General features: G+C 39.3%; 1 protein-coding gene across 5 annotated transcripts in view; it reads left to right on the plus strand.

Annotated features, from left to right (window-relative positions):
• The first annotated feature begins 1315 nt into the window (after positions 1–1315).
• Positions 1316–23649, plus strand: part of MAP3K4 (mitogen-activated protein kinase kinase kinase 4) — a 67747-nt gene continuing 45413 nt past the window's right edge. For 3 of the 5 annotated variants that reach the window (XM_082302955.1, XM_082302956.1, XM_082302958.1), the window contains exons 1-3: positions 1316–1524; positions 16118–16308; positions 20180–21561. In XM_082302955.1, coding sequence (XP_082159081.1) covers positions 1454–1524; positions 16118–16308; positions 20180–21561 — 1644 coding nt within the window. In that variant the 5' untranslated portion in view covers positions 1316–1453. The remainder of the gene's footprint in view (positions 1525–16117; positions 16309–20179; positions 21562–23649) is intronic. The other 2 variants (XM_082302957.1, XM_082302959.1) reach the window with 2 other exon arrangements.

Consider the following 23649-nt stretch of genomic DNA (forward strand, 5'->3'; position numbering starts at 1 on the left):
TGTCTTGACGTTTAAATGTCATGATCATCAGAGTCATGGTGATTCAGGTATCTTTCTCGACCTACAGAAAACAGTCTAAGTGGCTTCCTGCATAATGTTACTTATCTGATCTTGCATTTTAAAGTATGCATTTACTAAGATGATAAATAGTAGATGTTATTAAAATGATGTAGTAGAACTATATTCTGCATTTCAGCTTAAAAAAAAAATCTTTTATTTTAAAGGGCCTGTTGCATTTGCTTCCTAAACTTTGACAGAGAGGTGGACAACTTTATTTCATGAACAATGACTTTACAACTGAATTTTAGTATCAGACTAGAAAGGTGCAAATTTCTTGTACAAGTAATGAAGGAACTGGTGCATAAATGCAGAATCTAGAACTGAATCCAGTCCAAGCTCAAATTTCACCCATCAGAAATAATGCATGTGCTTTGTATACACATTACTGATGCCGGGGTTTGCTGCTGTGCTTCCAATCCTGTAACACAGAAGATGAGGCTCCCTCTCATCGACCCTAACAATTGAACAACCCATGGCACTTTTCTGCCTTTGACGGGTGTTAACATTGATAATGATATTCCTGCCAACCTACGGCTCAGGAAATTACATTTTTCCTCCCCGTATTTCCAAATGGATATTATGGCTCCAGTTCTCTGTCCAAGGCTGATAACCAGTGCTGCTGGAGGGTTTAAAAAGGCCAGGTTCATAAACTGAAACAAGTTACTCTGTTGTACAAAAGATGAAAGATCATTCTTCCATGCACGCCCTCAAAGGGGACCTCAAAGGTCTTTCACGCCTTCCGCCTCCTTGGATCCGGCCGTGGTCGCTCCAGCCTCCGCTGGACATCGGGCCAGCACGGCTGCGGGGAGTTGGCACCTGCTGAGGGAAACCATCTTCCTCTCAGCAGGATGGTTTTTCTTCTGTCTCTGTCTGCCAGCGGTGTGGGAACGAGGGCTGCAGGGACCGCGGCACCCGCAGCGAGCGGCCGCAGGTAGCGCCTGACAGCTCCGCCACGGGGCCAGCGAGGGGGCGGCAGCTCCCGCCGCGCCCCCATCACCGCCCCGCCTCGGGATAAACGCGGCCCCTCGCGGGGAACTGTGGAGACGTAGTTTCCACGGTGTCGGAGGGAACTGCCGCGGTCCCACAGCCCGTCCCGACCCTACGGCCGCGGGAGAGAGGAGGGAACCCGCACCGGGAGCCGCCCCCTGCCCGGCCGCGGCGGAGCGAGCGCCTCTGGCGCGGCCGGTCCCTCCTGCCGCGCCGTAGCGATGCTGCCGGCGCCGCTGCCCTCGGAGGCTGTTCCCAAGATGGCGGCCGCGCGGGCGGCTCTGCGCGGCCGCGCTCCTGCAGCCGGGTAGGAACCCGCTCCCCTCCTCCTCCTGCTGCTGCTGCTCCTCGCTGCGCCCCCGCGCCGCGCACTGGGGCCCGCCGCCATGCCGGCGCCGGTGCATGCATGAGAGACGCCGCCGCGCTGGTCTGTGCCGCCGCCGCCGCCATGGAGGAGCCGCCACCGCCGCCGGGGAGGTCAGTACCCAGCGCTGCCTCACAGGGAGCTCCCTGCAGGGAGCGATGCCGGGCGGGGGCTGCGAGCGCCGGGGCCGGGGGTGCACGCTCTGCCTTCCGCCCCCGGCCCCTCCGCGTTGCAGAACCTCTGTCTGCTGCTGCTTCAGCGCTTCTGCAGAGCGCCCACGGACCGAGAAAGTGCTTCGATAAGAAATCTCTAGTGGCTGCGGTGGGTAAGGCAGTGTTTTGTGGGCGCTTTGCAATTAAAGCAAATCGTTTCCTTCGCCCCCAGCCTCGCAGCAGTGCGGGCGGGTGTGTCGGGGCACTGCCGAGCCCGGCTCTCGGGGTCGGGCCGGAGGTCCGGGGGCTGCAGAGAGGAGGGGGAGCAGCAGCTGGAGCCCGCGGGAGGCTGACGGAGCGTGACCTGTGCTCCTCGACTTGTGAACTGCAGCGATGAAAGCGCTGCCCTCTGGAAGGGTGTCTCGTGTTTATAGCAGCCTTGATTAAAATCGGGTTTTCTTTAGAGTGCCGGTAAAACAGCAGGGTCACGGAGTATCGCTGCTGGCAACATTGCAATCGATAGTTGTAAGAAGATGGGGTTTAAAAAAAGAATAAAGAAAAAGCGTTCACAAAGAAGGGTTGTGATGCTTCAAAGCTTTCTGCAACTGCTGTTACCTCCTGAATATGCTGACCTGCAGATTGGCTTTTTGCAAGTCTCCATCTGTGTCCTGCTGAGAGATGGGGATGCAAATTACTTTATGCTTTAGTGTTTCCAGCTGGCTGTAGAAGTATTGCAGAAGTCCAAGTTATTAATTCCGTGGCAATTATTTCTCATTTTAAAATAACATCCTGTTGATGCACTTCACTTCTCACTAGGAGGCATTCAGGAAACGTTTTTAAAACGCTTGTGTGATCAAGTAGTACTGTAAGGCAGTAGTCAGGTGCACTGTGTACCAGGTGTGCTGTGCAAAAAATCTGCTGTCGTGTTGCTGAGATGGTTCTTGAATATTGCGAGCTGCTGCTTTGTATTGATGGAATAAAAGGGAAGTTGTGATGTGCTCCTGTTTGGGTCAAGGCTATGGAGTTAACAATGCCTTTGAGTTTGCATTAATGATTTGTTTTTCTGTCATGAGAATGCCAAAATCAGAAGATACATAAAACTAATTAGATTTAACAGAAATATTATGAAATACAAATGCTATAGGGCAGCTGAATTTAATAAGCTTCTAAGTTACTTTTTCAAGGACTCTTCAAAGACTAATACTGCAGGTTCAGCAGAAAATGACTTAAAATAAAGTTTGTCCAACAGCATGACCCTAGACCTGGGCTGTCTTCATGTAGAAGAGTAATCTTCAGAGGCTGCATGGAAAACACCCAGGCATTTCCTGTGCAGGGCCATTTCTGACCTCTGCTGGATTCTGCTTATTACAGGACAGTTTATATGAGTCGGATGTGGGTGTGGATAATGTGGTGACAACTTCACCCAGCAAATGAAAATTGAATTAGTTATTTCAGAGTGAGCTGGTGGGTGGGAAGGGGATGTCTCAAAACAATTAGGTAGCCTTAATTTGTGTAGGGTAATGCATATACTCCATCCACTGTGATTCATTTCTCTGTGTACTCTGTGTCCCAACTTCACACCTGCTTTAGAACACAATTGCTTCTCTGGCTTCATGCAGCACTTGCTTTTACTTAAATGTAATACAAGTAAAGTATCTAAAGCTTTTTCAAACATGATTACTGTCGATTCAAATTTTGGAGTCATCATTAGATGTTTATTCTTGGGGCTGTGAGGTTAGAATTTTGTTGAAATCAGTTTATTTTGCCCAGGCTTGGGCAATTGAAATCTATTTGATGGCAGATAGCTTTTAATCCTGTTTGTAGAGTATGAATGTGTTCTTAAGATAATGAGTTCTGGCTAGTGCTAAAGTGCATTGCTATAATGCATTCTCTTTAAGTTAACTTTAGTTCTGATGGAGAAATATTCAGTCATTCTGAATTAGCAATACATCTACATTTGTTAAATAAACAAAGGTTATTGATTTGTTGTTTTGAGACTGCCTCGTGTGAGAAATCTGCTTGTCTTTGTGTGAGGATTCTGTCTTGTTAGAATATAAATGCAATAGTACATTTTGTAAACTGAAGGCAAGCATAAAATATATTTATGGCTTTTTTTGAATTACACAGTCTTTGATCAAAAGCATTTGATTGGGAATCCCTCTCCAAAAGCACACTGTTTTTCCCAGGCCTTCTTTTCTTTCTTGAAATGGACTTTGGGGTGGGGAGAGAGGGGAGGCAGCTCTAAACTGAAAAATACTCAGGGAACCTGCAAGCAGATGTTGATTTTGAGAGACAATTGCTCTTTGACCCTGGATAGCATGCAGTAGTTATGGATAAGTGAAAGATACTACTGAAAAGTTTTGTGGAGAAGTCACATTTAAGTATCAATCGTGATAACAAAACAAGTGGAAAGTTTTCAAGATAAGATGTTTCCACTTAGATAATTTAGAATGCTAATTAAAACAGATGTGCTTGGTGCTTCTTGATTATTGCCCATAGGCTTTAAATTTCCCAAGCCCAATTTTAGGCTTTCCCAAGAATTTTCTGGCACAAAATCCACTATAGAGAAAAATGAGGCCTTAAGCATGTCCTTTGTTGGGACTTTGCTCTTTGTTTGGGAGCACTGCAAAGGCATGAAGAGCCATAGGACTACCATAACTTGTGCCTTGACTGCTTGTAGCCCTCTTTTCTCCTGGCATACATCCAGTGCAAGGGGTGAAGGAAGGACTAAGGCTGTGAATAAAGTGGGACAGAATTCTGAATTATGTGGAGGCTTCCTCCTTGCTGGGGAACTTTTCAGTAGTCTGTCTATCAGATTTGTTGTCTCTAGGATGACAATGAATTGGGCTGTCAGTCTGCAGTATCTGTGGTTTGGGGGAAGCCTCAGGTTATGTTATGAATTGTGCTGAACATATTTTCCTGCTTGCCAAACTATCTGTGTGTCTGATAGTATATGAGCAGTGAAAGAGTTTAAAATCATTTTATTAAGATCGTAGTTTTAGTAGGAAAAATGATTTAAGTATATAGAGCTTTGCCACAGTTTTTTTTCCTCCATGCATTTAAATGAGGTAAGATGTAATCTCTATTCTACATGTATTGCATTTTCTTGTTTACATGTGCAAGATTGGGATGAATGACTGATTGCTCCACCTACACACAAACACACATGAAGTGCTGGTTGAGATGTGTTTGGCATTTGTAGCAGTAAGGATTAGTCTGTGTTGTGTGGCTGCTTGGGTTGTTTTTATGTCTGTTAATTAGTGCTGTCTGTGTCAAGGTTGGTTTTACTGTTATGTAAGCTAGTGATATTTACCTTTGTGGAATGCAAACTGTGCTGTGATGAAAACAAATCTACTGAATTTAAAGGAAAGCATAAGGGATATGCAGTAATTCTTACTTCAGGGAGCTAATTTGGATTTTTAGAGGCTTACAAAGATTTGGCTTCCATGACAACCACATTTCTTAAATTATATACAAACCATTCTTTTAAACTGCATCTAAAATGCATTTAGAAGACAATTTTTCATACTACCAGCTGATAGTCAATAGTGTGTTGACCTCTGTCAGCGCAGGAATCTCAGCTCATTTCTTCAGTGGTGTGGTTGGATTTGCTGTTGCCTGCAACATTTATGTTTGCAGGACTGTAACTTCCCTTCAGTTTTATTCTTCTCTCAGATGATGCTACGTTTAGTCTGTAATTTATTAACTAAATAATTTTTGAATTTTAAAAAATAACAGAAGCTTATTTATTTAAAGTGTTGATAATGGTCCCATGCTCACTCTCTGCTTACTGCAAATGTAAAGCCAAATGAGAATGTTTGTTTTTAACATCTGAATTTGAGTGTTAGTGAGTTGACAAATGTTCACTCGTGTAAAGTCCAAGAACCCTGTGTGTAAAGTCACATTAATTTTCCATGAAACCTGATCAGGTTTATTTTGGAGCCAGACAAGATGGGGTGTAAGTATTGTCCTGATGAATGTCTCCTGCTGTCTTAGGGTAGAAGGAGGAAGGGAGAAGTTCTGTTCCTTCTGTGTCCTGCTGATATTCAATGGTGTCATGTGTTGCTTTCTAATGTGGTATAAATGTATGGTTTATTCTGCCCTTGGCTTACATGTGCTGCTCGTTTACTTGCTGTTGCTTTTCCTGAGAGCAGTATTTGTAAAGGTTTTCACCATTTTGGCTGTAGAACATCCATTCAGTAAGTGATAACAAGGCCACAGTTACTCATGCCTCTATTACTTCTTGACCTCACTGTAGAACTCTCCATGGGCATGACCACTGAGCTTTTAGGATACTCCAAGTAGTGCAGAGTACTGAAGTCCCATTGCATTGCACAGATTTTCCAAAGGTCACACGCAAGAAGACCAGTATGCAGTGCTTAGACACCAGCTTCCACTGAAAACCTATTTAACTTTCAGTACTTCACCTTCAGGGTTCCTGTAGACTTTGACTTTATCTAAATGGTGAACTGAAACTTTGGGATCATAACCAGTTGTTAGCTTTTTCTTATCTAGGAATGGAACTTTCTGCCGGAAGAATAGAGTGTGTGTGCGAGAATGGGGGAAGAATGGCTGTTACAGATCTTTTTATCTTTTATCACAGGTCTGTGCACTTCCCAGTTTATCACTTTTATATATGATATATTTATAGTTGAACCTAGCAGCTTAACAGTCTTTTATATTAATTTTATATATCTCTTTTCCCAATAGAATGTAACTTTTCTTGGTGTAGTTTAAATTTTCCAGAAAATCCATGCAGATGTGTTAGTGCAGATTTTTCATAAATAGTTCTTAATTAAATATACTTTACTCTTTTGGTGTGTGGCTTGAGACCTTGGGATCTGATCTGTGCAAGTGCCAAGAGCTTAATTGCAGCACTTACCCTTTGGATTGATACTGTGCTGTGTAGTGCTCAAACATCATTAGTGAGGAAAACATATTTCAGAGATTCTTATTTAAAAAAAAAAAAAAAAAGTCAGTTTAAATTCCCAAATATGAGCTAGGGTTCAATTGAGGTTGAAAAAGTAGCACTAATAGAGAAGCATAAGGACTGGAATCAACGAATATTTTAACATCAGTTGTTTGGTGAAGAGAGCTGGATACTAGCTGGGGGGTGAAGCTCTCTTAGCTCCTGTTTCTACAGTTCTAACCTTTGATCCATTTGCAGCCTCACTTGGCAGGCTTGAACATGGATGTGGAAACCTAACAAACCCATCAACATTTTCACACTCTATTACATGTTATAGAGCAAGGGTAGAATTAAATAGGCTTTTTTTCTTTTGAAATAAAATATGGCGTGGTTTTTATCAAATGATCTATTGGGGACAAGCTCAGAGATGAATCTACTGTAAATGCTGTTACATCATAGTTCAAATTTGTATGAAAACTTACAGTAATCAAAGATGGAAAAATGAGTTAAGCTTTCTCTGTTCTCAAATTTGCTAGTAAAAAAGAAGAGAAAGTTCTGAGTATTTTTTTTTTCTGAGATGAGAACATGAAGAACTGCCAAAGCTTTTATAAAAGCTCTATTTCATTTATTTTTTAATACTTATTTCTAGTTGGTATAATTTGCAGAAGAAAAATTACTTCCTTAGATCATTTAAATATGTCTCAGTAGTGCTTATCACTACTTGCTATGAAAAGATATGGTGAATACTACTTTGCATTCTGCTTAATTTATTTTTGAATCATTGTTTGACAGTTTCTTCTTTTTGAGGTTTACCATGTTGTTCTAATCAGCCGAAAGGTGCTTCAATACCTCACCATTCTTTCAATAGCTTTTATTAGATTTTTTTGTGACTTTGTCTTTCTTTTGTAAATATAATAACCACATATAGAAGCTTCTGCCCAGGAATATAGGAGAATTTTGGGAAAAGTGCCAAAGTAGTAGTAATTTGAAGAACTGACTCTGGTAGCTTCCAGATCTTGAGAAGCAGACAGTTGTGTTAAAATTTTTCTGTTAAACTAAAATTTGCTAGTAAGTACATTAGTGCTGTAAACAAATTTGTAATGCCTAGTCAGACATGTGCTCGAGGTCTACTGTAGAAATGAAGTGTGTTCACACTTGCTGGGTCCTTCTGTTCTAATTAAAGAGCTTAATTGAGAGTTACCAAGGAGGAAAAGTTGTTGCTGGGAATCAATTAAAGTTTAACTGTTGAGCTCAAAGCTGTGCATTAATCTTTTTCCCAGTAATGACTTCTATTTTTTTCCTCGGCAATTTCTGGAGAAATAGTGGTGATTTTGTCACAGTGAAGTCTCGCTCCAAACCACTGTTTGTGTTGCAGCAGAAATACTTGCTTTATACTGCTCCCTCAGCTGATGTGGAATTTATTGTACTTGGTTCTTAAGTGTTAGCAGGGCTGTTGTAATGTAAACCTGTAGTTTGCAAGAGGGTGGCACGGGTTTCATAGCAGCCTGAGCGTGTGCATTTGTGCAGCCCTACTACAGTTAGTGTTCAAAGATAAACAAGGTATAAACAGTGAGCAGAGCGGGGCTTTTAAAGGGCTGCTCTTACGTCCTGACAATTTGCTAATGAAGTTTTAGTGTTTCTGTCATTATTTCTATGTTCACAAGCCCTTGTTCATAGGTTAATTTATAAAAAAGGTACTGGAATTATGTAATCAGTCAGTTCTTCGTGGTAGTACCAATATTACCTTAAGCATCTTCCTGCCCAAGTGTTCTGGTTGTATTGTTGCTGCAAGTAAAAATCTGCATTAGTTTTGTGGCTGACTCAGCTAAAAGTTACTGTTCTCATCTTCTAACATCCCTCTCTTGCCCTCCCTCAACTAGGAATGTCTGCCATATGAAACTTGCTAGCGTGACATTAAGTACATTTGGCTGCCTAATCAAAATTAAAAGTGGCTGAAGTTGGAAAAATCCTGCTAACAAAGGCATACCAGCTGAGCTGGATTGTTTTGGCAGCACCAGTGAAGAGCCAGGGTTGGTACTTTAAGTTATACATGTGCATCTTGGATGCTGGTGGCTTTTGGCAAAGTGTCTGGAAAGCAGAAGGGACAGAGAGTCGTGTAAAATTGCTTCATGTGCAGCCAGAAGAGAGCGATTGAGAGCACGATTTCACTTAACATTCAGCAGGTTGCCTTCCTCCCCCTGCTCTCTCTACAAGAGAATGCCAGGTTCAGGAAGGATGTAGTGGAGGACCTTGGCTGTCATGGGGCTGTGGGGTTTTTGTGTATATTGTGTGTATTGATCTGACAGGTAAATGGTGCACCAAAAAATTAATGGTTTTTTTCACTGTCAGGTTGGTGATTGAGGTCACATGATTGTTGCCTTCTGTGCAGAAGGGATGGCAAAAGGGTCAGGGATGTGCAACCTGGGAAGCAAAAGGTACGCTGGAACAGGTTCCCCTTCTTGTATCATCTTACTGTGACTGTAGTATTGGTAATTTCTGAGGGTCTTTACTGTAAAAAGTCGTGTGAATAGCATTACATTTCATACCTGATTAAATTTCTTTTTTTAAATATTGCTTCCTTTTTTGTTCTCTTAGAAGTATTTGTGCTGTAAGCTGTTTTAATGCAAACTTAGATTTTGTAAGATTTGCATATGCAGGCATACTAGATGAAAGATGCATGTGCTTTTTTGCATTTTGTGTCAGGAGTAAATGGTAAAATTACTATCTGTTATAAATAAATTTTTTGCTCTCCTTTCCTCCTGTCCAGCTATCATCTTTTTTCTCCCAATGTGCTGGTTGTTCATTCCTAGACTGCAGAGACAAATGATAACATATCCTGCCTTCCCCTGATTCCTCTGGAAGAAAAAAAATGTAGCTATGTACAGCCAAATTTGAATTCTAATATTTCTTAAAACTGAAATTGTTATGCTGATACTGTATCTTCCTTAAAATGTAACTTGAAATACCTAGTACATACAGAAATGCCATAGATTTCTGCCTTAAAATATTGTTTTAAGACAACAACATGACAAAGTAATTTTTTGTTTACTTAGATTACCTCCAGTCATTATTTTAAAAGTCTGTCTCCTTCAAACTTTCTTCTAATTTAAAGACAAATTTTAAGTTCGTTTTTTTTTCCCCATTCATTTTAGCCTTTACATTGGTGTGCCTTACATATTATCTGCTTTTATTGTTAGAGAAATCAATGAAAGGTTGAATGTGACCCTCATAAATAAATTTATGTCTTAACTTTCAGAAGAGCTGGGAAATGGATGCATGTAACTGGACAGGATTAGTCACCTGCTGTAGAAAGGAAAAATAGTGCAAATATACGGGTGATCATAGGAATACACAAACTGAGGTAGAGAAGCCTGCTTGAAAAGCAGAAATTAAAGGAGTTACCAGTCTTGCTTTTTAGTTGCCAACTGAAGGAAGAGTTGCAAAGGCAACAAGTTAATTTAGAGAAGAATGTTATTGTTTTGTTCTTCCTCCCTGCTATTTTTTTTATACAGTCTTCATGCCAGAAGAAATGGTACTCTGAATTCCCCTTTTCCAGAATAAAAGTGCAGTTAGATGGTTTTCTGCCAGGCTTTTTTGTCAAGTTAAGTTATCCAGATGTCTCTTCTAGAGTAAAGTAATGCCTACAAGATCCTTGTGAGATAGAAACTTGGAACTCCAAAGCTTTTGTTACCGCTCTCCCTTCCAGCTTAAAGCTGCTTTCAGATCTTTTTTTTGTACTGGTGGGATGTGGCATATGTTCTCTCTAAAATTTGGAAAAGCTACAGGTAACATATATTCCTTCCAGTTCCTTATGCAGAACCATGGATATTCATTTGCCAAGCAGGAATTTGCCAAAAGTAACAAAGTTTTTTCTCAGGAGGAAGCTGGTCCAGGCTTTGATAGAGATGTGGTACTTTTTGCAAGTCTTAATTTCATTTGCCCTATGTAATTTGAAGACTTTTCTGGTTTTTTAAAATTTTTACACTAGAACTTTAAGGAGAACTAATCTGCAGTTTATCTTTGTGGTAGTGATTCTGCTCAGAAAAACCCCTCAAACTTGGTACTTTTCTATAGCTTACCCAAACTATACTTAGGATAACAAATTACGAAGCCAGACATATTCTTAGTTTCAAGTTGAATTCAATTATACTGTTAAAAATCTTACCAAGTATTTACCATGTTTGTAACAATAAGAACTATTAATATGTTGATAGCAAGGACATGTTATTTATTGATGACTAAGATTTAACATTGACTACTCAGAAATACTGAGCTCAGGCATCTAAGATTCAAATGTGAAAACAGAGGTCAAGTATTTTCATTCCTCTATGTCAGTGTTAGGTTTTAATATGAACACTATGTTTGTCCGCAGTCTCTGGAAGTATAATGACAGGAAGAATATGTGACATGAATACTATTTGAATGTCTGTGCTCATCACAGAATTTTCATATCCTGCTAACAGGCTATTTTTTCCCACCTGTAAGTGCTGTGCCAGACTTAGAATGCATTTAGGAAAAAAATATAGTTTTATTTGTAGAAACTGCAAATTCCTGCTGTGCTGTAATAATACAATAAGAACCCCCAACAAGATCTTTTCCTTGCCTTCTGCTGAAGACTTCCTTTTGCTGCACTTAGGGCAGTTTATAGTAAATGCAGTAATGTCAGGCACTTCATTTTTGTATTCACATGTGTTGCAGATCTTTGAAAATACCTTATTCAAAGCTGGATTTTTAGTCATTTCTGCTTTCAGTTCAGGAACCTTTCAGAACCATGTCCATTCATTTAAGCTTACAGCTTCCCTCAGACCATAATGTTTAGAAAGTGATTTAAATATAGGGGTGCATGATGCTTTCCTAATGTTGGAATGTAACACTATGTGTTTACACCAGGTAGCTGTCCTGTATTGTAGTAGAACTTCAGGTTTTTTCATCTTGTTTTCCTGATTTTGTTGTCTAATCCTCAGTCTTTTTTACCCAAGGTGCTACTGATTGCTTAGTGAAGTTCCTTTCTTGTGCTGTTGGTCCAGGAGTACCTTTACATTCTCTTTTGCTATAAAATGAAACCTGGTACTGTCCCACAGAAGTTGGAGCTTCTGATTCCAGAGTTTTGCTGTGTGTGGTGTTTAGCAGCACTGACTGCACACTTTATTGTTTCTCTGTTTTAACAGGTGCATAGGTGGGTACTTAAAAATTCTGTTTGCTTTTTGCATAACCAGCAGCTGTTGGGTGATGACAGTTCTTGTCAGAATATTGTCTGAAAAAGACTGATTGTGACTACCTTTAGGGAGAGCTACCTTAACTTTAACAAGATGTGTTTGGCAGTGTGTAGTGCCTGTGTTTTCTGCTACTTTTGCTGACTGGGAATGTGCATTGCTGAGAGCAGACCAATGTAGCTTTGTGTTCCTGCATTAATTATCAAGCTGAATCTGAGTTAAGGAGTATATATTTGAAAAATAGACACTTTACTTTTAAAACAAAGCCGCTGAATGTCAAGAGCTGGTACTTGGTAGTTTGGTGCTGGACCCTGTACAGATACTGCAGTTCTTTGTATGAAAATGGCAGAGGGCCATAAGAAGTGTTGAGAAAGAGCCTACTGATTCCTGCAAGGTGTGATGGCTTTGATACTGCAGGCAGCTGTTTACAGCAGCAGTCTCTGCAGTGCACGGTTTCCAAACCATTGTGGTGGGTGATTATCCCAGCTACTGTGTGGGAACTGCCTAACTCAAATTTATTGCTGTGTGCTTGTAGTCCAGTCAGTTGACCTCTACTGTTCTGATCCCCAACAAGCTTTTAAGCTGCATGTGGGATGATAAACAGTAGCTGAACCTGACTTAATTATGTAAGTGCCTAATGTATTTGAACTCCTGCTTCTGAGGAAGGTGGCTGATATAAATGGAAGAGTAAAAAGGTGCTTCCCCTATATAGCTGTCACAGTTTTTAGGATGACCTCTTGTTAATGGTTGTTACAAACTTTGCAAGCTTCAGGAAAGTGCAAAAGTTTGTATTGGTTAAAAATTGTGTTCCTCAGTGGGACTTTAGCCTAATTAATTGTAACATGTTCCCATGTGATCCTCAGTGGTCTTTTCATTTGTTAGTTTATTTTTAGTGATAAATGAATGTATTTTTCCAAAGGTTGTGGCCTTTATCAATAGTGGTGCTTACCAGACTTTTGCTTCCTGTCCTGCTGCTTCAAATTTCATACCTCGATTTCTGCCCCCCTTCCTATTTTTGTTTGCAGGCCTTTAAAATCCAGATGAATTATCTTGGTTTTCATGACTGAGCTGGAATTGTCCATACATTGCCATCACTTTTACTTAGTTAAAAAAAAAAAAAAAAGCTGTTGTTGTATAGAAGTGCAAATTAAAGAAATTATGTATTCTGTCTTTTCAGATTCTGGTTGAAACATTCTTGGTTTGTTGGGGGTTTTTTTTTTTTGGTGCATTTCTGAGCTGTTAAGTTGTTTTGCTTTGGTTCTTGTTTTTACCATACTGCTCTTAAAACTTTCCCAATATTTATGATTTATGCATCCTGGCTACAGTCTTATATTCCGAGGGTAAAATTCTAAGAAGCATTTTTGTCATTAAAATTGAAGCTTGGAAACTGTAAATAGACTATGAAAATTGTGCATGTCTAGTTTTCCTTGTAGGGATTTGGTTTAGGCTGTTACTGGCAAATAGTAACAGCAGTTGTCACATTTCTAGTTTTCACTTTTTGTGTGTAAGCATAATTAAACTGTGGATGGTTCTCACTTGCTGTGGGGGAGAAAACCTGCATGTCTTGGTAGCTACGAAGAAATTAGCCTCAACTAATGTTTCTCAACTCTGGTTGCAACAGTATTTAGGAACCAACAATTCTGTCTAATAACCAACACTATGATCTGATTCAGGCTTGCCAGCACTGCATTTTAGAGATTGGCAGATTTAATTAGCTTATGGTTAGTTCATGACAGCAAATAACACACAAACATTGTAAATGCTGCAATGTCAGTAATCAGTAAAAATCATAATTGATTTTAACACCAGAGTCTTCCTGCTGAAGATCATAGATGTCTGGTGTTGTCTGGATGAGAAAAATTAATCCTACCATGTCAAAGCTGATGTAGCTGCTTTAGTTCAGACCCTGTATGTTTAGTGCATTGTTGTACCCTAAGGCTTGCACTGATGAAACTGAATCTTTGTGTTAATTAGCACTGATTTGAGGTATAGTCTTTGCACACAAACCCTAAACTGAGTATGGTAAAATTTTAAAAACTTGGTTTGCAACCTGTGCCTTCCTCTCTCTGAGCAGATCAGCCGGCTTTGGTTAGATCATCTCACCAGCTGCTAACGAGTGGTTCTGTTGTTATGAACGAGGGCACGGTTGCTTGTTTTGTGATATGATTTCAAGTGCTGCATGTTTTGTGATGCCTGCTATGCTTTTTATCAAAGAACGTTTTACTAAATTACCCAGAAAAAAAAGGCTGAATGTTAAGTAAGTCATACTGGATGCCACTGTATAGGTATGTGTGTAATTCATGTGTGAGGTTGGAGGGTGATTTGGATACTTGTGGCGCTCCTGCCCTCTCATCACACATAGCAAGAAACAAACAAGGTAGAATTATAAAATCATTTAGGTTGAAAAGGACCTCTAAGATTGAGTCCAACAGTAAAGTAACACATTCAAGTCCACCAATAAACCATGTCCTATGAGGGCCACACCTACGGGTCTTTCAAATGCCTCCGGCAATAGTGGCCAAAATAACCATCTTACGTTCTTTAAAGATCAGTTAATTCAGCCTGGTGGAGAGGTTTGATTGTTACGTTCTTCGAAGAGGTTGCTTACTTATAAACAGAGGGAAAACAGTGTTTTCTCTGGTCTTTCCTAATGAGGTAACTTGTCCTAGTTTAAAACTACCTTGGAGACCTAACATGAGTGCTTGCAGGATCTGTTCTGCCAGCCTCTGCAAGAGCATCAGCACCCCACCCTCTGCCTTGCCAGGCCAGTGAGATCACTGAAAAAATAAGTGGCTCCATAAGCACTGGAACTAATGACTTCTGTTTTATGTGGTTTAGTCTCTTGTGGTTGATTTGTCTTTGGCAAGATCAGAGGGGTGTTCTCTGAAGTGTTTTTTGCAGTAGGGCTGTTTGCAAGTGTTCTCAGAAATAAAGCTCTTCTGGTGTCCAAAAAGATGTAAACTTGAGTTCCACTTTCCCAGCTCAGCACTTACAGGATCTGTTTCTCTTACTCATCCACCTATTTTCACAAGATCTGTAGGAACAAATGTAAGGCTTGTTTTTATATTTGGACAGTGGGGGTTGTTTAAATCAGATTGCTAAGACACAGTAACAGTGTGATATTCAAAGGCAAGGAAACCAGACTAAAAGTATTGGTGATTCTGTGTGGTTGTCATTATGACCAGATTGTAGGGCTCTCCGTAGACTCCAGGTGGTGCTGCGGTACCAGCTGGGCCATTTTTCTTGGGTAACCAGTAAGGTTTATCTGCAGAAGTCGGTGAACTTGCCTATTGCCTTCTCAAAGCTGAAGTAGTAGAGTGAGAAGAGTAAAGTGAAAAGAATATTTCATACACTAAATGTTTCTGTGGCTTTGCAGAGAACATAACTCTTCTGCATGCTAAGGTATTTATTTCTGTTTGTAGCTAAAGGCCAAGAAAAAGTACAGTATCTGTGTTTTGTTTGTTTTTGTTTTGTTAGCCTTACTGCTGTTCTACTAGCTGGCAATATTCTGACATATTTCTTGCTGCAGTAACTCAGACTCATTTCACCAGAGCATAAGTAACATTCCTTGTCTGCCCCTAAAATAGTAGCAAGTAAAATATAATCTGTGATTTGAGTGAAATTGAAGTTATCGGATACTGATGCGATCTTGCACTGGTTTAGATGGACTGTTTCTTTGCCTCAGCGTCTTTTACTAGAGTCAAGAGTTACTGAGAGTTCTGTAGAGTCAAGTGTTTGCACACCTGCTTCCGAAATAAGTGAGGGAATACAGGCAAACCATTTCTTTTCTTTCTTTGAAAATGGGGTGTGTTCTTCTTCCTGATACGTGTTAAAGCAAGAGAATTTCATGTATGGCACCATTGGGGAGTGATAGTATTTATATATGATATTAATGGTATTAATATAGTTAGTGTTAAAATCTGTGAAAAATACTTTCAGATCTCCTATGCTGGGTAAAAGTTTCGTGAAGGGTGGGAGTGTGATTTTAGAAGTTGCCTTTGTGGTATGCAGGGTTTAGGGGGTGGAGAATGGAAGGGAAGACCTCTGCTGTTGTCCTTGCTGCTGATTAAATTAAACGTTTTGCATTATGTTTGTATACTTGAACCTTTGTTTATTTCATGTGCCTCTTAGTTTAGGCTTGCCACAAGTCTTTTCAGAAAGAGATGTATTACATATACATGTATGTTAATGTTGTGTTCTTCTAGTGACACTCTGCCTATACCATCCTTTTCATATGTTGCCTGTTATTTATTTGATTGGAAACTTATCCTTAGGGATATGAAAAAAACCTTGGGTAAATACATGTGGATTTGGCTGTAAAATATAGAAGGTTGACTGTGTTTGGGATTTATGGATGAATTACCTTTCTAAACAGACACTGCAAGTAAAAATTCTTTATCTTGAATGTAATGGTTTATCTTGTTCTCTGCAGGAAAGAGTGCAAATCAGAAGATGCTACTTCCAAGATCTCTGAATCTGACCCTGAAGAATTATCAGATGAAGCAAGTGCTGACACTTTCTATGGCACTTCTCCCCCTAGTACACCTCGCCAGATGAAACGTATGTCAACAAAGCATCAGAAAAATAACGTCGGCAGACCTGCCGGCCGCTCCACTTTGAAAGGTAGCTGTGGTGTCTTGGTTTTTTCCTTAAATGATCATAGTTGTAGCAGTAGCCTGTTGTTACCTGGTGGAGGGGTTGTACAGAAGATGCAGCCAGGTACTGAGGTACAGTGAAAGATCGGGAGGCAGCTATTGTGAATTCCAACGAGGGAAAACTCCTGCATATTAGAAGAAAAATTTTGCTATGAGAATACTTAAACAATGAGCAGTTTGCCAGAGCGATTGTTGGATTGTGGAATCTCCATCTTTGGAGATTTGTAAAACAAAACTGGTTAAGATCATGAGCAGGCTAAACTAGTTTTGAAATAAACCCAGCTTTGAGCAGAAAGTTGGAAAAAATTACTTTCAGAAGTATTTTTCAATCTTTTTTTTTCTGCGATTCTGTGATCTCTAGTAATGGTATAGTTGCTTTGTTGCCCAAGTTCCATGTTCTGAAGCTCTTCACAGGCTGTTTATTGGAAAGTACAGTTTTCAGTGATTAATCTTCAGTGTCACTGAAGCACTTAGAGTGTAGTTTTTCCTGCTTGCTTCTGATGCTTCAGTCTAGAGGTAACGGGGGGGAAAACCCAAAAGATACTTGATAGGCATTCTTCTCCTAAAGGTACTATGTAATGGTATCTAATAATAAAATCTTTTAGCTTAAAGTGATTTTTTTTTTTTTTGGTTGAGATTGAATTGGTGCGAAAAAGCCATTTAAGATTGTATGTTCAGTGTTTTCATACAGAATACAACTAGGTTCTTGTGTGGGTTTTTGTTGTTTGTTTAATATATTTTTAAACAACTAACAATCGATGTCAGAGGATTATTTGCCATAGTTATGACAGCTTGACTATTGCCAGTTAATGTTCTGGAAGCAATTTTTAGAATTGCGTCACGTGGAACAAGGAAATGTTAGAGTACATAGCAAGGATGACATTTTTGAGGTAAAATGTAGGGAAGAAAAAGGTAAATTGTTTAGGGCGAATAAGGGATATAGTCAAATCTTTGGTTGTGTAGGGCTGTGTAATGCAAGTTAATAATAAAGGAAGGGCCAATACAAACATTTTCCAAAGCTTCTGTTTCCCTTTCACTTCATACAACCTCCAAATAACGTCACTGAAGAGAACATTCACCAAAATACCTCTTCCTTATATGAAATTACAGAGAAATCTTGTTACTCTTGCCAGTTAACTGTAGGCATTGGAATTATTAAGCCTCTTAAACTTTGCTAAAAGGCACATTTAAAATCCAGTAAAATTTTTCTGTTGCAACATTAACTCTATTTATTTTAACCCTGTATACAGTGGTTATGTAAACTTTTCTTGCTTTTGGTGATTTTGTTGTTGTTGTTGTTTCATTCTGTGCTTTAAAAAAGAGTTCTAAACATGGACATTGTGATACTAAAGAAACATAACGCATTATATTTCATTGTTAGCCTTTTCTTCTGAGAACATATGGAAGATTGATACCTTTATGGGAAATAAGGAGTTGTTGTTCATCCCTGCTTGTAGATTTCGAGTTTTTGGAGCAAGGTCTTTCTATTTGCCTATGTGTACCATCTCATAACAGTTATTTTGTATTATGAAGAGAAAATAAGCCACCCCAAAACCTTGTGGAGTAGTTTGTTGACCTTGAATGTGTACGCATATGCTCTTATTGAGCTTGAATGGGTATACTTCAGTAAGAGAATTCATTCAGGGGTTGGTTTGATGCAACTAATCACTCAGAAAAGTAAATTTGAAATAACTTTTCAGATGTTTACAAATAAGATTTAAGGTATCTTTTTTTAGATAACTAAAAGAATTTTGGAAATGAGGGTCTTGGCTTACTTGTGCTTCTGATACTTGGTTGTTTAATTGCTGTCACACCAAGTTTCTCATAACTTGCATTTAGTATCCAAACATAAATGGATGCAATAATCTGTTTAGTTTCTGAATTGTTTCTCCTGTAGCTCAAGACCCATGGGGTTCACATTTTTCTAAGCTAAATGCATTTCAGAGGTGCTCGTAAGATCTGTCTCCTGAGCTCCATAAATGCTTGCTTACTGACTGAAGTGTTAGCTTCTCTGTGTACTATGTAAAAGGAGTGCCTGTGTCTGCTTTTCAGTATAAAATTTTTGCAGCTTCATACTTGAAAGGGAGCCACTGTTCACCCTGCTTTCCTACCCCCATCATGTTCTTCACATGCATTTTGTTCTATTTTCTTTTAATGACCTCTTTAAGATCTCAGATTCTACCACATGCTCCCTCTCACTGACTGATAGTGGCTTAGTTGTGAAACCCCCTGCCCTTTGTAGCATTAAAAGTAATCATAACTCAAAATTTGTTAGTACAGCTGAACTTTTTTTGCAAATTAATTGAAGTCTGTATTACTATACTGGAATACAAGTAGTAATAGGAACTCATACAGTTAGTTTGTACTAATTTATTGCAGGACTGTCAGGTGTATTTGAATCACTGGTGTCTATTTGATGAGAGGATTTTGAAACAATTTGTAGGTTGTTGTTCCTGGGCTTTGTTAAGGATGATGAACATTCGAGTATTATGTCTTTTTGGATGTCTAATAATGAGTAATTTTTAACTTGCCCTTCTTTCAATGTGTTTTGGGGATGTGGGGAATCTGAAGATAATGATAAGGGAGAATAACATGTTAAAAATACAAACTGAAGGGATCTAGAGGTTCTATCTAGAATGCAAGTTAAGAAACTGATCTTTACATGTAATGGGATTTTAGTTTATTTTCCAAGGCCACCAAAATCTTCAACATCAAAGTGCTTTTAGAAGTTGATTCATTTCTAAACTACTTAAAGTCTGTGTGGAGAACGTGTGTGTTTCATCTCTGTCAACCTCCATTTTCAGTCTGCTTGGCTGCCAGTGCAGAGTGCCCATTCCTGCTGTTTGCCTGGCCTAGCACTTTGGGCTATGGCCTCCTTGCAGCTATGCCAGCTGCAGTCAGTGAAAATAGACTAAGTATTCAACCATCATTCTGAAAGTCTTTTCTATTCTTGAGTGAGCAGAGGCCCTGTGACCATGGAGCTTGTTGTGTTCCAGCTGCTGATCAGCTGGAACTACTATTCTTTAGTAGTCTGCATACAGGTTCTTCCCGTCAGCCTGCCACCACTTCTGAGAGAGAGAGGACCACTCTTTTCATGCCAAGTAGTTCCTCCTATTCTGATCTGCAAAGCCTAGACGGAAGTGCTTTTCTTAGTTCTACAGAAAAGTGACAAGGTCTGCTGCTCCTGAGGAAAGAACAGGAAGAGAGGAGGAGATTGCACCTTTAGACAGGAAAGAGCTGTTGTCCATAGTAAGGAAGAAAACAAGTGTGTGTTGTGACAGTGGGGAGGCAGGCTCAAGGTGCTAAGGCAGTGTATTAAGATTACAGAGGGGTTCACAGAACTAAGATCAACCTCCCCAAGAGGCAGGATTGGTGCGTTCAAGCGAAATTTCAAAATCTTTATGTGCTCCAGCTTTTATGAAATTGCATGTGCAGTGGAGTCTCTTTAATTCTGTTTGACTTTGATACTGTAATAATGCTTTGTTGCATTTTGAGTTTCTGTTTCGGAGGTTGTGTGACAAATGTATGGAAGATGAACTTGGAAACTGTTCTTTTCCTTTTGATCATACTCAGTTCTCAGTAGATGGTATACTCAAGATGAGAATTCTCCGAGGTTCTTTCTACAAAAGAGGTAAAGCGAGAGAAGAAGAAAAGATCCTTTGGTTTAGGGTATAGTAGTGGTAACTTATAATAAGACTACATTTTGCTTCTATCCATACCAATTTTATTTTATTGATATTAAACATTTTTATGCTCAACCTAAGAAAAGTGATTGGTAACTGAATTGAAAAATGCTTTTTCTTGTTGCTACAGTCACATTCTTCTTCCTTTGGTTACAGAAAAGATGAGTATGCCAGCTCAGTCTTTGCATAAAGACAATGGGAAAACCATTGAGAATGTGGAGGAACACAGCTATAAGCAAGGGAAAAAGATCAGAGATGCCCTAAGGACAACAGAACGAGATCACAAGAAAAATGTGCAGTGCTCATTTATGTTAGACTCAGTTGGTGGATCTCTGCCAAAAAAACCAATTCCAGATGTTGATCTCAATAAGCCTTACCTCAGCCTTGGCTGTAGCCATGCTAAGCTTCCAGTCTCTGTGCCCATGCCAATACCCAGAACTACACGCCAGACTTCTAGGACTGACTGCCCGGCAGACCGGTTAAAATTCTTTGAAACCCTGCGGCTGTTGTTAAAACTTACCTCAGTCTCGAAGAAAAAGGACAGGGAACAAAGAGGACAGGAAAACACCTCCTCTGTCTGGTTGAACCGATCCAATGAACTGATCTGGCTGGAGCTGCAGGCTTGGCATGCTGGCCGGAGCATTAATGACCAAGACCTCTATCTCTATGCAGCCCGCCAAGCTATTCCTGATATCATCAATGAAATCCTCACCTTCAAAGTGGACTATGGAAACTTCTCCTCTGTAAAAAATGGAGCCAGTCTCAATGGTACTTCAGGAGAAGGAGTTTGCAAATCAACACATGGAACTAGTGCTTTGGGTTACTCAAGTTACCATGAACACCTTCATCGCCAGCGGGTCTCATTTGAGCAGGTAAAGCGAATAATGGAGCTGCTGGAGTACATAGAAGCACTTTATCCATCTCTGCAGGCTCTTCAAAAGGACTATGAAAAGTATGCTGCAAAGGACTTCCAAGACAGAGTGCAGGCACTCTGTCTATGGTTAAATATTACAAAAGACTTAAACCAGAAACTAAGGATTATGGGAACTGTATTGGGCATCAAAAATCTTTCTGACATTGGCTGGCCAGTGTTTGAAATTCCTTCTCCTCGACTGTCTAAGGAAAATGATCCAGATGATGAAGATATTGATAGGGAAACAGAAGTAAAGGAATCCTCAGGAACATGCACAGAGGAGAGTGATAGTGAAGAACAAATCTCTGAGGAGAATGTTGAGGAGCTTAGGCAAGCCATCAAGAACAATTTTACTAATAAGCCAAATTTTGACTTTCAGGACCATTTTTCAAGGAGGCTTGATAGGCTTGAATCTGAGGATGACTCTAGTTCCTGGGTTATTCCAGAGTGCAGTGCTGAGGGAAGCTGCAGCCAACACTGTTTGACCTCTATTTACAGGCCGTTTGTTGATAAAGCACTGAAGCAAATGGGGTTGAGAAAACTAATTTTAAGACTGCACAAGCTAATGCATGGTTCATTGCAAAGGGCCCGTATGGCGTTGGTAAGGAGTGATCACCAGCTGGAGGTAGGTTACTGGTGTAAATGGATAACAGGAGTACCTCCTTGCTGTATTGTTTCTAACTGAAAATGTAGGAATTGGGATTTTATGAATGTTTTGGTTGCTTAGCTTAGTTGGTTTTTGGAAGACAGTGTATATTATGATTAGGAGCCCAGTTCTTCCATGGAAAAGAATATGTCGTGTCACTGAATTTGTGTGAAGCCCAAGCTAGTTCTCTGTTCTTGTTTGTAATTGAAATTACATTTTTATGATAACATCTTTGTTTGTTATATTTTCTAATGTCTAAATCAACAAGTCAGAAAAATCACTGTGGAAAATTAAGCACAACAGTTGAATTGTGAGAAAAATCAGCAATGGAGGTGTTAATTTTTCTCATCTTCATGACTGGATGTTTTTCTGTAAGACATTCTTTGTAAAAATGTCACTATAGTTGTGTGGTGTTTCTTGTCTACATAAATCAAGTACTGATTATGCACAAGCACATTATGCTCGAGGAGAGATGGGATAAATGAATGGACTCTCTTAACCTTGACATCTGTGAAAACAAGTCATGTTAGCATGTTACATTCTTTGGCTGGCTTTTAGTTAAATCATTATTTTTGTTTGGGTCACTTTATATTTTTAACGAAGAATGTGTTAATAAAACCAATTTATGAATTAAGCAGTAAGTGAAGGACAGTAGTTTCATATTGTAAGATGCGGTCACTAATTCTTTCAAGGCAGAGTATTGTTTCTTAATATAAACTGTTATCTAACTTGTAGATATTTTTATGCTAGGAAAAATTAGTGGCAAGTATTACTTGCTGTCCCTGGTAAAGTGGCTCAGTGAATTCTGGGCAAAGGCATCTCTTAGCCAACATGCCCATTCTGATACTGATACCATATGTGGTCTTTGATACGTTGCTGATCTCTTAATGTTGATGGTCATGTTTGCAAAAGGAGTAAGAATTGTTTATCTCCCGTGGAGGTTATTTTTTTCAGGATTAATAAATTTATAAATATAAAGCTATTTGATTTTGAAAATTGTCACTCATACTGTTATTAGTGTAGATACTACTGTAGAAATGAAGTTATTATTTGAATTTTTATTTATTCTCTAATTGGTTTTAGCTTGTGTTTTAGAAAATTTGCATTAGAAATACATGAAAATTTCCTTAAAGTCAAGTGCCTAAGCAAAACTTGCAGGTATCTTGTTACAGGAGCCAAAAGCACGCCCAAACCATGTACACTTAGAAAGGTCAGCTTAATATATCGGTTGAAATACATTTTAAAAAAAATCAAAGTAAATTATATAGTCTGGGGGTATTGAAAATGGACTTTGAATATATTTTTGAAACTGCTAAATGCCTCCAAAGTTTTGACTGCATAAGGGTTTTTAAAACAAATTAAGGAAACATGAAGTAGCTAGAGTTTTTGCTGCAGCTTCACACAGTTAAACCTTCTGGTAATGTAGTGTTGGATGACTTGTGTAAGATGTAAGGTTAATCATTTCTCCCTTCTTCTATACCCTTGTGAACACTTTGAATGTTCATTTTCAGTAATTATTACCTTTTCTTTGGAATATTACTCTCCTTTAAGAAATTACTTTGAGTAAAGGTGAATCTTATAAAATTGTAAACTTCTTTCCTGCACCAGCATTTAAAGCATGTTGTCAGAAAAGAGCCCAAACAACTCTTCATCAGAGTTGTGGTACCTACTGCAGCAAAAGATGATATTATACTAGAATGGAAGAGATGGGTTTCAATTGCTTGGTCTTTGCACCTGACAATACTTGGAATGTAGTGTCTTTTTTTTAGTGCAGTTCAGAGACAGAGTTGTTAGTAATCTGTTAATCTTTATTGTTTCTGTTGCTTCTGTAACTTGACTCTGTGTGTGTGTGTACTTAGACTTTCAAGTCTCTGGACATACTTTTGTTTCTGTTGTTGCTTAAACACTGTCTAAAACACATCTAAAACGTGCCTCTGGATTCTTCTACTGTATACATTTTAACATTCATTTCATCCTAAATATGTGTAAATCTTTATACATATTGCTGGTCTTAAAAACATACATTTGATTCCTCCATAGGCTCTGATACTTTAACAAGGCTCTAGA

This window comes from Coloeus monedula, assembly GCF_965178545.1.
Source record: "Coloeus monedula genome assembly, chromosome: 2".
NCBI lineage: Eukaryota > Metazoa > Chordata > Aves > Passeriformes > Corvidae > Coloeus > Coloeus monedula.